At 46.3% G+C, this 16,811-nt stretch overlaps 3 protein-coding genes across 4 annotated transcripts in view; all 3 read left to right on the top strand.

The window, feature by feature from the left end:
* Positions 1–7,761, top strand: part of LOC120897787 (filaggrin-like) — a 45,590-nt gene extending 37,829 nt beyond the window's left edge. Inside the window, exon 9 of the mRNA XM_040302879.1 lies at positions 114–7,761. Within this exon, the coding sequence (XP_040158813.1) occupies positions 114–2,671 (2,558 nt within the window). The 3' untranslated portion in view covers positions 2,672–7,761. The remainder of the gene's footprint in view (positions 1–113) is intronic.
* A 639-nt stretch (positions 7,762–8,400) lies between these two features.
* On the top strand, positions 8,401–10,252 carry LOC120896587 (bystin). The gene is made up of 4 exons (XM_040300801.1): positions 8,401–8,769; positions 8,836–8,962; positions 9,030–9,830; positions 9,905–10,252. The coding sequence occupies exons 1-4, from the start codon at positions 8,499–8,501 to the stop codon at positions 10,179–10,181; spliced, it is 1,476 nt and encodes a 491-aa protein (XP_040156735.1). The 5' UTR covers positions 8,401–8,498; the 3' UTR covers positions 10,182–10,252.
* Positions 10,253–10,392: 140 nt separating this feature from the next.
* Positions 10,393–16,696, top strand: LOC120894392 (secretory carrier-associated membrane protein 5B). Of its 2 annotated transcripts, XM_040296928.1 has the most exons (8): positions 10,394–10,545; positions 10,888–11,081; positions 11,177–11,437; positions 11,654–11,662; positions 12,300–12,634; positions 12,726–12,978; positions 13,082–13,224; positions 15,281–16,696. In XM_040296928.1, the coding sequence occupies exons 2-8, from the start codon at positions 11,025–11,027 to the stop codon at positions 15,288–15,290; spliced, it is 1,068 nt and encodes a 355-aa protein (XP_040152862.1). In that variant the 5' UTR covers positions 10,394–10,545; positions 10,888–11,024; the 3' UTR covers positions 15,291–16,696. The 2 variants fall into 2 exon arrangements, with proteins under 2 accessions (XP_040152863.1, XP_040152862.1); XM_040296929.1 differs by lacking the exon at positions 11,654–11,662 and having other exon boundaries at positions 10,393–10,545.
* The last annotated feature ends 115 nt before the right edge of the window (positions 16,697–16,811 follow it).

Genomic DNA, 16,811 nt, shown 5'->3' with positions numbered 1-16,811 from the left:
TGCAATATGTCTGCAGGCAGCAATAAGCTAGGTAAGGATTTAAGCAACAGTTATCTCTATTGATGCAACATCGTACGTTAACACGGTCCTTTGTTTCGTTTCGCTACCCTTAGATAAGAAACTGACAGCATCTACCGCAACATTATCCGACAAAGATCCGCGTGACATCTCCAACAATGGGTTCAATCGCTTCGACCCGAAATATGTCAGCATCGGACCGAAAGCCATCCGCAACACGGTCAACAACGTAACGGCGAACGTAAACAAGTGTGCTACGCTGCGTCACGGTGGGCGGTACGGTGGTTCGCTGAGCGTTAGCGCGGGTATAGGTGGTAGCGGAAGCCATCATGGTTCGACCGGTCTGGGTGGTGCTCGCTCGGGCACAAGCCCGAGCCCGAATCTCAAAAACGTTCAGCAACCAATGCTGAGCCACAGCCAAACGCAGCAATACAAGCAGCACCATCCGGAACGCCAACTGTCGGCTTCCGGGACTGGGTCGGCAAACGCGGCCGGCGGTGGTGGATCAGACCGCACCGAGCAGAAGCTCGCAATTTCAACCGTATCGAAAGAGTACAGCCAGCAATCGGCCTCTTACTCGTGTGCCACACTGCCGTACAAGAAACCGGGCAGCGGGTACACTGAAACGTCCATTGCACCCTCACCAGTAACCACGTCAATATTGAAGAAGGAAAGCAATCTGGATAGCCAGCATAACCAGCGATACGCCCCAACAGTGTACAGTATCGACACTTCCGCTTATCACCATCAGAGGGAAGGCAGTGGTGGTGGCGGTGGCGGTGGCGGTGGGTTCCATCACCATTCGTCCCAACCATCACACCACCAGCAGTCGCTGGCGCTAGCTCAGCAACAGTCTCAGCAACAGTATCTGCAGCAACAACTGCAACAGCAACTGCAACAGCAGCAGCAACAACAACAGCAGCAACAACAACAGCAGCAACAACAACAGCAGCAGCAGCAACTGCAACAACAACAACAACAACAGCAACAAACACACCACAGATCGCTGTCCAGCACGAATCAGTTGTATCAGGAGACGGGCGCGGGCTCTGCATTCGCTAGTCCACCGCCATCGATTGCGTCCACAGCGACGACCCGCTCGAATGTGTCGATCATTAACCAACCACTGCCAGACATTCCGACCAGTGCTGGTGGTGGTGGTGGCGGTGGTGGAAGTAGCTCAATCAAAAACAGCCAACAGCCGCTTTGCGCCGCCACGCTGAACCAGTACCGTTCGCTGCAGCGACCGCACAAGCAGCAAACCGGCAGCAGCGGGCTCTCCACGCTAGCGACCCCGACGGGAAAACCGACCGTTCCACCCAAGGTGACCCCACCGATGCTGCCACCGAAGAACCGGCACAAAGACGACGCACAGTACCAAACGAAGGCCGCAGCAATGGCGTCCGGTTCGGGCGGGTCCGCAATGACGCCGCCACTGCCATCTTCCCGGCCACAGCAACCGTTACCTCAACCACCTCCACCGCCGCCAGCGCAATCGCTTCACCATCACCACCACAGCCAGCCGGGAGGGCAGCAAAGCAAGGCACAGTCCTACGGTAGCGGCATGAGCATCTCGAGCAATTTCAACGCCATCCAGCAGCAGCTGCAGAACCAGCTCCACTTCAAGCAGTACCATCAGCTCACGCAGCAACCGTGGCAGCGCGAACAGCTGCCCCAGAATGTAGCGAACAGCAGTAGCACGTTTGGCAATTACGAGCGCCAACAGGCCGGGCACGGGACAAGCAGTCGCAACCGGTCGTACTCCGGGGGCAGCAGTAGCACCGACCAGGCACCGCACTCCTCCTCCAAACCGAGCAATATCGAGAAGGCCAAAAACCATCATCACTCGTCATCCGGTTCGGCCCAGCCGGCACCCACCGGTGGAGGTTCGATGGTGGCCAACTATCAGACGCTTCCGAAAAATCACCATCATCACCATTATCCACAACAGCAGCAGACACAGCAAGCACAGCAACAGCAGCAGAAGCAACAACAACATCAACAACAACAGCAACAACAGCAACAACAACAACATTACCTACAACAGGGTCAATCGAATTCGTTCGGTTCCACCAACAGTGGTGGTCAACATCAGCCGCAACCGAAGAGCATCCTCAGCAAAACACGTCCCAACGAAACGCGCGAACGGGAGCAGCGCGAGCGGGAACGCGAACAGCGGGAAAGGGATCGGGAACGGGATCGGGATCACCACCGTGAACGGGACCGGGATCGCGACAGGGATCGTGATCGAGATCGTGACCGGGATCGTGATCGAGATCGTGATCGGGATCGTGATCGAGACCGCGACCGGGACCGTGATCGTGACCGTGATCGGGACCGTGATCGGGACCGTGATCGGGATCGTGATCGGGATAGGGAACGCAACCGTGATCGCGAACATCGAGAACGAGACCGTGAACGTGGTGATCGGGACAGAGAGCATCGCAACCGGGAGCGTGAACGGGAAAAGGATCCGGACCGGCACGGTGAGCATGCCGAACGTAGCCACCATCATCGAACCAGCCACGAGTATCATCAAGACCCTAGCCACGGAACGCAGGCGAACAATAAAAACCCGAACGTTTACTACCGTTCCCTGCAGCGCGGCGGTCTGCAAGCCAATAACGATCTCTACTCTGTAACAGAATTGTGAGAAAGGTTTGACTTTTAAGTTTGTTCTTATGCTGCTTAAGTTCAACTTGCTCATCTCCATCCGACTACCACCACCACTACTACTACTATTACTACTACTACTACTTCTACTACTACTACGAACATATGCCCTCGATCGATCATTGGCGATCAACTTTAAACGTGGGCTATCGCGTTCGGTACGCCCTCTAGAGAGCAGGTTTCTCATTGCGGCGTGTCGATATAGATGCCCCCGTTTGGTATCACCCGAAAACCTTTTCTACGTCCAGCCTAGGAAGTTTTGTCGAATCCATTTACCCTTTCACTCGCGTTCTTATAAATTATACCAAAATTTCCGATTTGATATATATATCGAACAAAAATCAATGCTCATACGTAACGCGACGTAGCTCGGGACAGCACTAGCACTTTCTCTGCGGCACCGAGAAAGCAGTCCTACCAGCAATAGAATAGTGAGATAAGCAAAACACAAAGCAAAATAAACGAAAAGAAATTCAATGCAAATTTTAATACACAACCTCGATAGGAACAAACATCGCGACAACATATATATAGTAAGCAAGCCTATAATAGTAACGTGTTGCCTACGTTGCGACATGTTCTCTGTTGTCTGGGCAAAAAGGCGTTTGTGGCCAAAACCGAGCAAAATGAAATGCGAAAAGGAAAAAAAAACTGTGCTGTTATGATGATGCACCGGGCGGCATTTGCGGGGAGAAGCGTAACGTAAAGAAAATTCTAACGAACCAAAAAAAGAAAGAAAGAAAGAATTCAACTCTCAATTTTTACACCAGCTATTGTTGTCATGGGCAATGTGGTACGTCACTCTTCTGTACATAGAAAGCAAACAAAGGGAAAAGAGAAAAGCGGAAAAAGACTCAAGCGGAGTGCGGATACATTTTACTGTTAATGTTATGAATTACTGTCTTGTAAGACTAACGTAGTGCAACCAGAAATTAAAGCAAAACATATAAATAGGAAAGATCTCTTTACTCTATGAAACACAATAGAAACTTCAAATTAAATTCGCCAAACATAAGCAAACAAATGAGACAAAACAAAGGGAGAAACGGAAACGGTTTGCACAGTTAGGAAGGAACACACCAGTTATGAATAGCTTTGTGAAGAACCATTTCGATCGAGACACATTTCTCCAATGGAGCAAACACCGGTGGTGTAAAAACAATTTTTCTAACGAGTCAAACAAATTTGCCAACAAGAGTAAGGCAGACAATTGCTCCGCACTTGGTGAGACAGTTTCAAGTCTTGGGAGTAAACTATTGGAAACAAAAACAGCAAATTCGAACCATGAAACGTTTTAACGAATACCAGCAATATGGAAACATATTAGGGCGCAAAGAGAGATTAGGCAGGTGCAACCATGAGTCCCCATCAATGGGTATTGATGGGACAAAAATGAAACGAACATTGCACGTAAAATATTCTAAGCGATCGACCGCTCGACCTTTACAAGTTGGAAGTTAAGCAATTACAAACACACAAACACCTATTTCTCCACTTTTTGGTAGAAAGATTTTTCGTTTTTTTTCAGTTTTCGTCAAAGCAAAGCATAAATATGTTGCTCATATCTACACGTGTATCTTCCGTTTTTTCTTCTTTTTTTCATTCATTTGTTTCATTTAGCATTTAGCTTCACTCCACTACCAATTCATTATATTTACCCTACTTGCGTCAGTTTTCTTATCTAGCTTATTTGTTGCCTTTCAAGCATTTAGTTAGTTGTCCTAAGTTTAGCCTTTAATGTTATATTGTTCCAAATAATACGTAGTCTGAGCAGTGGGTGCGTGTGTATGCGCCTACACTATGATGCAAAATACGCAAGGGTAATGTTAGAAAGTTAGAAGTAAAGAAAACAAACAGAAATTTTTATACCAAATCACGTTAAGAAAAATGAGGAAAAATTATATAGATCTTAAAAAATAAAAATAAATTAAGCGTATCAAGCGCATTCTCATAAGTATGTATCAATTCCACGATAGATGAGAGACTACTAGAGACCGTTAGCGCGGGATTAGGGATTATTAGGTAACCGTTACACCCAACACAGCATATACACGATCACATTCACACATACACATATACAACCACACACACACCACCAAGAAACAGGCATAAACGCTACGAGCGTCTCTTGCACACCGGACAAAGAAGAAGGCAGGTAATTAAATACAATGATGCATTAATTAATTCTCGAAACAAATCAAATTCTAATCATAGTTGATGATAAAAAAAAGAAAGACAAAAAAAACCAACCCAGAAACACAAGAAATCTCGTTGCAAAAGCATTACATTCAAAAAGCGATAGGCGCATGTGTATCGTGTAACATTAATATTAAGCATATTGAAAAACGCATTACAACAAGCATTAAAAACGTTACAACCGGATATAGACGAACAAGTTGAAGTGGAGTGGACCGAAACACAGAAAATAAGAGAGAAGCGAGGGAGAGAGTTAATGAAGAAGTAATGATCGTTTGCACGTAAGCAAAGTAGTTTAGCTGTTAGTCAGTGACACAAGAATACTGCCATTTTTTCAAATGGCCCAATCCGTAAAAAGTCATGGAAAATAGGGACAGCAATGGCCATCAAAAGGTGATGCTCCGTAGGTATATAGAAGGCTGTCGAAAGAGCAGGAGTCCTTCACAGCGAGGGAAACCATTCAGCTGGAATACGCATAAAACGAACGAATCACGAATGAGCTGTGGTCGATGGAATGGAACCGTGAAGCGCTAAAGCAGTTAGTGAGAGCAAAAACAAAAAACAAAAGCAAAACAAAGCAATGTTTCGAGAGATAGTGCTGACGCTCAATACGAAATGGTGCAAAGCAGTTACACGATGATCGTGCCCATACACAGGTGCATCCTTCCGCAGCCACACAACACAACACGGTGGACGGTATAGAAAACACTGCGTCGGCGAACAACTGATGATAACGCAATGGTGAAGAAGACCGTAGGTATTTGCAAGCATTTTTCGGGTCAATTTACTCTACTGTATAAGGGCGGCAGGGTGTGAAATGTAAAAAAAGCTATTGAAATCCTTAGTCGTTAAGTAAGAGGAGCTACAATCAGCCAAAAGACAAACGAACGAACGAGCGATCGAGCGAGCGTAGTTGCGGAAGCTTTGGGTTTTAATTGTTGGACAGCTCCCTGTGGTTGGTTTTACGTTTTTGCCACTTTGCTCTCTCATCAGCAACCACACAACACTGTTTCACGCGGCCCTTGCCGGCGTTGGTGCACCCTCAGGCGTGGCGTAGTAATGTTACAGTATTTTAAATTGACTTCTAAACGCGGGCAGAAGTGATACACTGAATGTGGCCCGTGGCAAATGACAATGATTTTACAACAGCTTCAGTTGATTCAAGATGCCGGCTTTTAAGACGAGATGATGATTGGCGCTAGACCGAAAACTCACCGTACCCGTAGTCTCATCTCATGATGTACGTGTATGTGTGTGTATTTTCTTTTTTTTAAGTTCCGCCTAGTAGACTGAAACTAAGAGTTAACGATGCGAAATGGGAAAGCATGATAGAGGGACTGGGGAGTGAACATCCAGTGAATGTGAAGGTGGGAAGCACAATGATGAGTGTAATAGAGGGAATACGGCAGTGTTGTAAGCAAAGGAGTGAAGTTGGGGGGGGGGGGGTTGTACTGTTGGGTTTTAAAAGCTAAAATTTAACCAATCCATAGATAAACCAAGTTTCCAAGTTTATGGACCGCACTGGCAGCAACTTCCGTGAATCTGTAAAAAAAAACATGAAAAACCACACACCAACTGAGCTTTTCGATATCAGGCAACAATTAAATATACAGGAAGCAAGCAAACACACACACACACACACACGCCATGTATTAATTTAGCATCCGGTGGCATTGACTCGCTCCTTTCGCGAGAGGAGGATAATATTATATTTTTTTCCCGTTACAACTGTCCTTTGATTTAAAACCATTGTATTAAACCAGCAAATAGTTTTCTGAGTTTGAAGCAAACGAAAAAAACAAAACAACATTAACGACATTAACTGGCTCAAAAGGGAGAAAAAAAACTATAGATGAGCGACTCAGGCGTATTACGGTTATGAAAAGAAAAAGGTAGAAAAAAAACTTATAAAAAAATGTAACAAAACAAACATGAAGAAGAAGAAGGAGATAAATAGCAATTCCAGCCGCGGAAGCACTTGGTAAACTGTTTGAAGAACATGTAGATTATGTCAAAACTTTTAGGACTTATTATAGTACAGTAAGCGTAAGAGAGAAGCAAGTAAAAGAGACGCAAACCTTGTTAAGCAAAGAGCAGCGCAAGTTTCGTTGTGCAGATGGCAGTTGGAGGAGCAGGGCCAGAACGGATGATGTCCTTCGACGGTATCTGGATAGCCTGGTGTCCCGGTTTTACACTGAGCATAGACATGGAAGGAGGAGCGATTGAAGAGTGTGTGTGCGCGTGTGGTCGTTACAGTAGACCGATTGTTTATGCTGTGTGATGTTGCTAGTTTATGAAGGGTGCCATCTTGAATAGACATGAACACAAATAATCGTAATTTTAGGACACGCAGAATGCGAAAGCACGTGCGCAAGTTTCACGACAGAGACGAGCAGCGCACTATAGTATAGCAGCACTCGGGGTTCCGTTAAGTTTAAATTTTAAGTGCTCGTTGTAATTCGATTATTTTTTTGTATTTTAGTAGTTAGTTTGTGTATAGCTTTTAAGCTGATTCAGTTTTATGTTGCAACTGATTTTTGTCGTGATGAAGAAGATAAACCAAGAGTTCGAACGGGGAACGGACCGGATTTCAATTCAGCTGCAGCATTGTGTGTTTTCCTTTTCGTATGTGCGCATGTAAACCAGAGCCGGCCGGTGCACGTGCTGAGTTCGGGTTTTTTTTTTTTTTATTGCATTAGTCATTAGTAAAGGAAGCGATATTTATTTCCTGTACAACTTCACTTGTCCGTGCAACACATTGCCGTATCGATTAGTGTTTCATATTTAGTCAGTTTTACTTCCGCAATGAAATACACAAAACCACACAGATACAAGATTGTGAAAAGGATTAATAAACAAATCAAAATAATTGAACACGTGCTTGCGTTTTCTTTGCTCTTTATTTAGTGTGTGTAGTGTGTGAAAATGGCATGGAAAAGGACGACCCAGCCCGTAAAGTCTTTTTAGGCCGTCCACAAGGACAGAGGAGGCGTGGTAGGTCCAAATTGAGGTGGCAAGATGGCGTGGAGGCGTCCGCCATTAAGGCCGGGATAACGGAGTGGCAGACGAAGGCGCGAGACCGTGAGCGGTTTCGGACACTCCTGAGGCAGGCCAAGACCGCAAAGCGGTTGTAGCGCCGGATAAGTAAGTAAGTAAGTAAGTCGTGAAAAGAAAGGCAAGAGTTTTTCTGCGGACAGAAAACTGCATTGTTATATTCAATTCAAAGTTACAGCACGTGTAACGACCACGTGTTCTGTCTGGTCGTGTTTAAAATTACTCTTACTGCCCCAAATACGAACTAATTGATGCTGATAGTCTTGTAACATATCCATTTTCAATATTCGTTTTATGATGTGTAATTTTGAAAAATAATTTTTGTTGAAAAAACTTTAAGACCGTTTTTTCGATCAACGTGCATAACGATTTTTTTTAAATAAACCGCGCTTGCTGTAATGACGTTTGCAAACTGTCAAAGTATATTCAATTTCACTGTACTCGCGGCTGGCATGTTGACAGCTGCTCACACGAGGTTTTTGTTTTCGTGCGGTCTCCAGTGCGGATTTGGCTCGTGTTTCTTCTACGGGGAAAACAGTTTCTACTTCCAATAAAAGATGGGCAAATCAAAGGCACACCGTATAAAGAAACTCACCGGACCAAAATCGTCCTTTGACGAACAGCCGAACGAAGGCCGCGTGTCCAAGAAAGCAAAACAGCCGAAAATCCGACTGCGCGCCGAGGAAGGCAACTATGTTGACTCGAAAACGTCGAAGAGAATTCTTGCCGTAGCTCGCAAACAACAGGCCGAGCTGAACTTCCTCGACAGCTCCTTTGGGCCGACGCCGCAAGAATCAGCTGCGGTGAAGAAACGGCAACGATTGGACGGTAAGTGGGGTGTGTTGACTGGTGGTAGATTCGGCCTTTGCTCTAAACTTTCGGTTCCCTTCGCAGACAGAGGGTCCTCCGACGAGTCTGATCTGGAGGAGCACGATGAAGGCGACATTGATGGAGATAATTTGTTTGACGATATTAAAATCAGCGAGGAAGATGAGCGTGCGCTGCAAATGTTCCAAAACAAGTAAGTGTGTTCGCGGGTAGAGTGTAGCCGCTTTTGTACTGATAGTGGATGCTGTTTTTCCCCGTAGAGATGGCACCAAAACACGCACCCTGGCTGATATCATCTTGGAGAAAATGACCGAGAAGCAAACCGAAATTCAAACACAATTCTCCGACAACGCGTCACTCAAGCTGGACGAAATCGACCCGAACGTGCGCGAGATGTACAAGGGCGTGCGGGATGTGCTGAAGCGCTACCGAAACGGCAAAATTCCGAAAGCGTTCAAGCTCATCCCCAAGCTGCGCAACTGGGAACAGTTTCTGTACATTACGGAACCGCAGCAGTGGAGTGCGGCTGCCATGTTTCAGGCGACGCGCCTGTTTTGCTCCGGCCTTACCCAGCACATGGCCCAGCGGTTCTACAATCTCGTGCTGCTGCCACGTGTGCGCGACGATTTAGCCGAGTACGGGCGGCTGAATTTCTATCTGTATCGCTCGCTGAAAAAGGCCCTGTTCAAACCGGCCGCCTTTATGAAGGGCATCGTGCTGCCTCTGCTCGAGGCAGGCGATTGCACGCTGCGCGAGGCAATCATCATCGGCAGCGTGATTAGCTGCACGTCCATCCCGGTGCTGCACACGGCCGCGTGTTTGCTGAAAATCTGCGAAATGGAATACTCCGGCGCGTGTTCCGTGTTTATCCGCATCATACTGGACAAACGGTACGCCCTGCCGTACCGTGTGGTCGATGCGGCCGTGTTCCATTTCCTCAAGTTTGAGCAGGATAAGCGGGAGCTGCCCACGCTGTGGCACAAAGCGCTGCTTACGTTTGCCCAACGCTACAAGAACGACATTTCCTCCGAGCAGCGGGACGCTTTGCTGCATTTGCTGAAGTAAGTGTGCTCAAGCGGTAAACCCCGGGGGAGCGGTGTTTTGTCTAACAGTGTACTATTTTGGTTTATTGCAGGAAAAAATCCCATCCCAAAATCACACCCGAAATTCGCCGCGAACTGCAGGCAGCCCAGTGTCGCGATGTAGAAGTTGGCCAGAGCTTAGCGCTCGAAGGGGAGGTGGAATTCGAGGAGGATAATGATTACACACCCATGGAGGATGATGAAATGGGTCACGGGACACAGCGGGGATCAAAATCTGCCAGCGGACAGCAGCCCGACGAAAACATGGATAGCGATGAGGACGACGAGGATGACGACGATGATGACGATGATGATGAAGAAGAGTTGTAGTTTGTAGGGAAGAGGGATATGAAAATCGTATAATTTGTAATAAACTAAAATTACTCCATATTCAAACTCCATTTAATGACATAAAGTATTTTTAAAACTTATTTTTAAAATATCTGCCGTGCTTTCAAAAAATTTTTTTTGTGATTTCTCATTTTTCCAATCAAATGTCACATTATATGACCGCCTCGGCAGCACTGTGTGCGAATCCTCACAAAACTCAAGCTGTCAAGTGGATGAGTAAGCCAAGAAAAAGAGAAAAAAAGAAACATCCCGTACAGTTCGCTTTTCCAGCTGCTTGCGCGAGAAAACATACGAAAAAGTGTCGATATTCGGTGTCCCATCACCCATCGTATAGTTTGCTAAAGTAAGTGTTTGTACGGCCATCGTCGTGCAAGTGTATCGCTTCGATCGGTTTGCGTTTAGGTGCTAAACAAAGCTACCATACTAGCAAGTGCCGCACACTGATAACAGAGCCCAATGACGTAGCTGCTGCTGGCTGTACGTTAGTGGGCAGTAGGAGGAAAAGTTATCCTCCTCCTCTTTTGCTGTGTCCTCGTCAGCAGGCTCAGTTTCTTTCAGCAAAGGGAGCCAAAGTGGCCCCCGATCTCCCACCCCAACACACACACAAACACACAGTTGTGTGTTTGTAACATTCGAAGAAGCTTTTATTAATCGGTCGGCATTTCTCTGTTTCTTCAATTACCAGCCCACCTTCCACCTTCGGTAGGCGTTTGGAGTGAGGTGGTGTTGGTGTTGCAGGCGTGACGCAGCCAAGATTGTGAAGCTCGACAAGTTGTATCGCGGCGGCTGCTACGGGTGCGGTGATATTGAGCGCACGGCACAATGGCAGGATTGAACGACAATCCGTTCGGCGAGCCGGAGATTGACAATCCGTTTGCGGTAAGTGTCGGGTGTAATTCGATCCACCGGCGGAGAAACCGGGAGTGATTTCCTACTCTCTAGCTCGCTTCCTCCTTCTATGCGTCTTTTTGCAGGATCCATCGATACAGCAGATCACGAGAAACACTACCAGCTTGCAACAGACCCTCGACGACTACCGACCGTTCGACAATGATCGCAACGTGCTGGGAAATGGCAGTGGCGCGAGCCAACCGGCCACACTACATCCGTCCACACAGTCCCCGCCGGTGTACAACCAGAGCGGTGCACAGTTTCAAACGAACAGCAATGGGGCAATGGCCGCGAGCGGAAGCAAACCGGACGGAATGACACAGATCTCGACCGCTGAGCTTGAGGTAGGTTTGGAGTCAGTGCGTTGGTTGATTCCCACAGGTTCCCAGGACCGCTTGTCCCCTTGGAGCGCACCTGTGGCCCATGCACGGCACGTCTGTACCATATGGCACGCATATCCGGCTAATCGGTTTCTATAATATATTTTCATCTTCCACCACATTGGCGACGATTCTTCCGGTGCGGCGTCTCGGCGACCTTATTCCGATGAACCTATGTAGAATCTTCGGGTATGTTTGAGTGTGCTCTGTAGCATTTGTCCTCATTTCCGCTCCTTCTTTCATTCTTTTTTCTTTTTTTTTTGTTAACTATCTTTCTCAACAATTTCGGTTTTTTTGTTTGTTTTTTAAATTGCCTCAAATTCAGCTCTTATCAATAACACAAGCAAGAAATATGATTTGCTTCTTCTCTTAGCTAACGTTAGGGTTTCTTTTTTTTTTTACGTGCTCCGTGACAATTCTGTTCGGTGGCACTGTCGCGCACTGTGCCTTATCAAAATGCCCAACGCTACGCACGAGCCCCGCACACAGCGAAAGGTCCGATGCGAGCGTGTTGGTGAGATGACTAATTAACTGCTTCCGCTTCCTGCACTGCGCTCCGTTGATTGATTTTCGTACTTCGATTAGGTGCTGGAATTGGTCCCAATCAAAAACGCATTTTCATTGCTTTACTCACCGCGGCACGGATTCGCAGCACAAATTCACTTGGTTGCTGTTTTATTGTTTCCCGTCTTATGTACAGCTACTAACAAACATATTGATCACATTGAGTCACTTTTTTTCTTTTGTTCTCTCTCTCTCACTCCAATACTTGCCCGAATGCTTATCTTACATGCTGATTACCCTCTCGTTGTCAATCTTCCCGCAGCGTGCCCAGGAAGAGTTGGAGCGCAAAACGCGCGAACTGGAGCGCCGGGAAGCGAACATGATGCGCAGCACGAACGGACAGCCGAACAATTGGCCCCCGCTGCCCGCGTTCTGCCCGATGCAGCCGTGCTTCTACCACGACATCAGCCTCGACATTCCGTCCGAGTTCCAGAAGACGGTCACCCGGCTGTACAAGCTGTGGATGTTCTACGCGCTCGTGATGGTGGTCAACATTCTCGGCGGGCTGGTCATACTGATCCACTCGGGCGAGTTCCGAACGTTCGGGTTGAGCATCTTCTACGCCGTGCTGTTTACTCCTGCATCCTTCCTGTGCTGGTAGATAGCCATTGCTTTGGGCTAATGGAAAAATAAAGAATGTGCCCCACTCATCTATGCTCTCTTTTCCTTCCTCCCTTCTTTCCTGCAGGTATCGCCCAGCGTACAAGGCCTTCAAGACGGACTCGAGCTTCAACTTCATGATGTTCTTCTTCATCTTCTCCTTCCAAGCGCTCGTGACCACCATACAGACGATCGGGTTCCCCGGTTCGGGCACGTGCGGCGTCATCATGGCCATCAGCCAGTTCAGCTCGGGCTGGGGCGTCGTCGTTGGCCTGTTCCTGATGTGCATAGCACTTGCCTACGGTACCTGCGCTGCGGGCAACATATTCATGCTGACAAAGGTAAACTTTCCCTATCCCGCTGCCCCCCCTCCCTATCGATGGGACCTAACTTTTCGTTTTCTTCACTCCCGTTTACACTGCACACACACACACACACATATAGATACACCAAATCTACCGCTCGGGCGATAAGATCACGATGGGCAAGGCACGCGAAGAATTCCAGAGCCAATTTATGAGCAACTCGATCGTGCGGGACGCGGCCGCCGGTGCCGCCCGTGCCTCCGTCTCGAGCACCCTGAACAGGTACTAGAGGAGTGGGAGTGGCGCATTAGATATGCGTACACCAATTTTCTCTTCCTCCTCCTCCTCACTACTTTCATTGCTACTTCTACTTCTGAATTGCGAACACACACCCCCCCCCCCCCCCTCACACACACACACAAACGCAATACGAACTGTTACGTTATTATTATTATTACTACTTGTATCCCTATTACTCCCCTACAAAACAACTCGACATCAAGATCTACTGTGTTTAATGATCAGCACTACCACCTTCCTTTACTTCCACCTCTTTTGCGAAACTCGTATGCTTCGAATGCTTCCATCCCGAAGCTTGTGTTGGGACATTACTTTCCATGATTATTCCCTGTTTCCCTTTTGCCGGTGGACAGGCGGTGCGGCATAGTAGTATCCCTATGATGTCCCCAAGCATACGAAAAAGTAAAAAAAAATCGATCAAAAACAGAACGTTTCGCAATTTGTGCTGTTTTAGCAGAGCAGTTCTAAGATTCCCGTTTGCTCCGTTATGCTATTAGATGTTTAGTAGTGACCTTATTTTCCCCCCTTTTTGCTAGTAGTAATCTTTCCAAACTTCCTGACGCGAATCCGTTATATTGTAGTGCCTTACATATTTTGTTTCGGGGGAAGCGCGACTATCTTTTTCTTTGTTATGTTTAATCGTTGCTTTTCGATAGGAAAAAGGTAGTGCACGGTGGTGACCACCTACCCTTTTTTCATTCGATGGTTTGATTTACCGTTCTATTATGACCTGTCTGTGGTGCGGTTCTCCAACACTCTTGTCTGGTGTTTGGCGTAACTACGGCCGTGCGTAATATAACTAACAGGCAAATCAAAAAGGAGTAAAATGTAAATGGCAATGCACGCTAATCATCGGTCTCGTTCAATTCCGTTACTTAACCAAAGCGGAACGGAGTAAGGAAGTGGCGTTTAACGATGGGCATTGCTGTTGAGCAATGGAAATGAATTAACGTTTACACCACTGCGCCACGTCCTGTTAACACGTTTACGTTAACAGTTTTTTTTCTTCTTTTTTTTCTACTAACTTTATGTGATCATGATTGGGAGCGTCGCGCCTTTCCTTTCTGCTATTAATGCAACACGTTTGAGTTGAATGTTAGCTCCCGAGCGCATTAAAGATTGATTCATTAGTTTAGGCAAAGCAGACAGAAAAACAAATCCATCAGTAAATAGCGTTTTAAAGCGGTAGGGCCCGCGGCATTGCTGTTTCTCCGCAATTCACAGCAATTTATATGATGCAGTCGGGGCAGTTAGGCGATGAGTCCATGAGTGTAGTAGAGTGACTGTTTAAGTATGTTTAAATTAAAAAAAAAACAACTATTTGAGCTAATAGTGTGCAAAATTGGGACGCCGCGGAATGACGGGTGCGGATGAGATAAAAGCCACGCTGCACGAATCATTATCATGGAAAACTTTACTTATGATTTATATTTATCTTAGATTTACGATGACGTGACCGAGAGATAAAACCGAAAACACTATAACACGAATAAAGAACTCACCACAATGAACTCTAGAGAAACAAATGGAAGGTTGTAATGATGGTTTTTGTTTTGTTGTTGTAATTTTCATTAAGTCTGGTTTGGCATGAGAACTATTCATTTGTAGCATATGTAGTACATTATTTAAATTCGTTCTACACAGTTCCTATCGTTTAGAAGCTTTAGCTTTCCCGTTCCCACATGACTCACCGTCCTCCAATTCCGGAAACCTTTAAAATCCCTACCTTTTGGAATGTGATTAATAGATTAGACTAAATTTTCTGATTTGTTTCTATTGTTGTGTGATTGCATGATCTCTCCACCAATTGTTTCTGCTAAATCCTTGGTACCCAGATCTGTCACGCATCGGTTGGATCCTACAAAGGACCCAGCGTATTTGCGGCTGTGAGTGTGTACCTTAAATCTTCCTTCTACCCTTTCTCTGTATCCGACTGCATCTAACAACTCCTCTAACCCCGCAATTAGATTGATTGTCGATTGGTGAAGTAATCAAACCCTCTCCCGTTCTGTATTTGCTGTTATCTCTACATTTCTAGCCCATATTGAACAAACCGTACCGAGCGCACACAACCGTTCGTTGCGATGCTGGCCCCCTCCCCCGCCAGCCTATCTTTCCCTCATTCATCGCGCGCGCGGTCTCGTGGATAGGCGGCAGGATTTGGCCCCCCCGACTTTCTAGTGTCTCTAGCCATGTCCCGCACTCCCGCACACCCTTTCCGCGGCCGGAAAGATAGCATGAGGGCAAACAGTGTAGCACCACCACCACCACTGGCGTTGCTACCGTCTTGGAGGGAAACGTGTGTCTATGCTAGGACCTAGATGTGTGTACGTGTGTGTGTGTGTGTGTGTGTGTGTGTGTGTATGTGTTGTCCTATGTCAATCTCTAACCCTGATTCCAGCTGGCGCATGGCTTCCATTCTTTGCTCATCCATGCCTGTGTCATTTCCGCACCGTTTTGGAACACCCTTCCCATCGGGAATTACATCCATTGAGGAACTGAATCCCTTTCCTCACGACTTGAGGACGTTTCGATTCGTTTTTTTTTGTTCCTCTATATGCTTCTATGGCTATGGCTTGTAAAGTAAATCCCACCCGAATGAAATTGATGTGTATTCGTCGATGTTTTATCATGTCGGTGAGGTCATTTTCCCCATTTTCCTTTACGCTCCCTTCCCCCTTTCCCGTCCAATGCGCTTCTTCGCTTGTTTATGATTGGTCCAGTCAGGAAGAATTACCAGCCGCCACGCGGTAACCGACCGTAATTGTAGGGATAATAGGATTTGGTTGAACGTAAATGTGTCAAAAATGTTTAAATTATTACCGACACGTTATCTGCTACGCGCACCAATAGTGGAGGATGTGTGTGTTGATACTTACACGAAACGAATGAGCGTAAAGTAGGCTATGCTGTGGAATGGGGGGGCTCTAGTATTTGAAATCTCTTCTTTGTTTCCTACTATGCACATCCCACAGAGCGCGGGTTTATTAACTAATATAGTAAGAGGACAAACTCTCACGTGTGCTAAAGAAAGGCTAGACGTAACCTGATAATTGTGAGAAAGGAAATATCTTAATTACAAGAATTAAACATTACTAACGGCAACCCCATACCATTAACAAGAATCCAAATCCAATATTCATTTTCCTAAAACAAAAAGACATTTAGAAGGAATAGTAGGCGAAAAGGTAGGAGCCAATTGTTACTAATTGATAGCGCAGAACACGAGCGCGCAGCAGCTGAACGAGGATCGCTTGTTTTATCAACATCTAAGGTACATACATATAATTTATTATGATGCACTTTTACCCCACAAATTGAGGAAAGCAGAGTGTGCAAGGGAATAGAGATTAAACTCATAACATTATGTGCTCGATGTGAAATTTCTAATGAACGAATAAAACTATTCACTGTACCCATTCACACAAGCAGCAGAGACAGGTGTGTTCAAGAATGGTGGGATAGAGTTGCTACTACTTTAATGATGACACATCTTGGCCGCATTGCTCTCGCCATGATATGATGCCGCTTGTTTTAGATTCTTCCAGTTCTAGTTGTAGTTTCTTAAT

This window comes from Anopheles arabiensis, chromosome 2 (genome assembly GCF_016920715.1).
Source record: "Anopheles arabiensis isolate DONGOLA chromosome 2, AaraD3, whole genome shotgun sequence".
Taxonomy (NCBI): Eukaryota; Metazoa; Arthropoda; class Insecta; order Diptera; family Culicidae; genus Anopheles; species Anopheles arabiensis.
Note: the sequence above shows the minus strand (reverse complement) of the source record. Positions and strands in the feature narration are given on the sequence as shown.

Bases quoted from the DNA above. Each gene is read 5' to 3' on its own strand.
- LOC120894392 (XM_040296928.1), top strand. From the start codon at position 11,025: ATGGCAGGATTGAACGACAATCCGTTCGGCGAGCCGGAGATTGACAAT. The intron at 11,082-11,176 runs GTAAGTGTCGGG...GTCTTTTTGCAG, and splicing joins AGATTGACAATCCGTTTGCG to GATCCATCGATACAGCAGAT. The intron at 12,635-12,725 runs GTAGATAGCCAT...TCTTTCCTGCAG, and splicing joins CCTGCATCCTTCCTGTGCTG to GTATCGCCCAGCGTACAAGG.
- LOC120896587 (XM_040300801.1), top strand. From the start codon at position 8,499: ATGGGCAAATCAAAGGCACACCGTATAAAGAAACTCACCGGACCAAAA. The intron at 8,963-9,029 runs GTAAGTGTGTTC...TTTTCCCCGTAG, and splicing joins CTGCAAATGTTCCAAAACAA to AGATGGCACCAAAACACGCA. The intron at 9,831-9,904 runs GTAAGTGTGCTC...GGTTTATTGCAG, and splicing joins GCTTTGCTGCATTTGCTGAA to GAAAAAATCCCATCCCAAAA.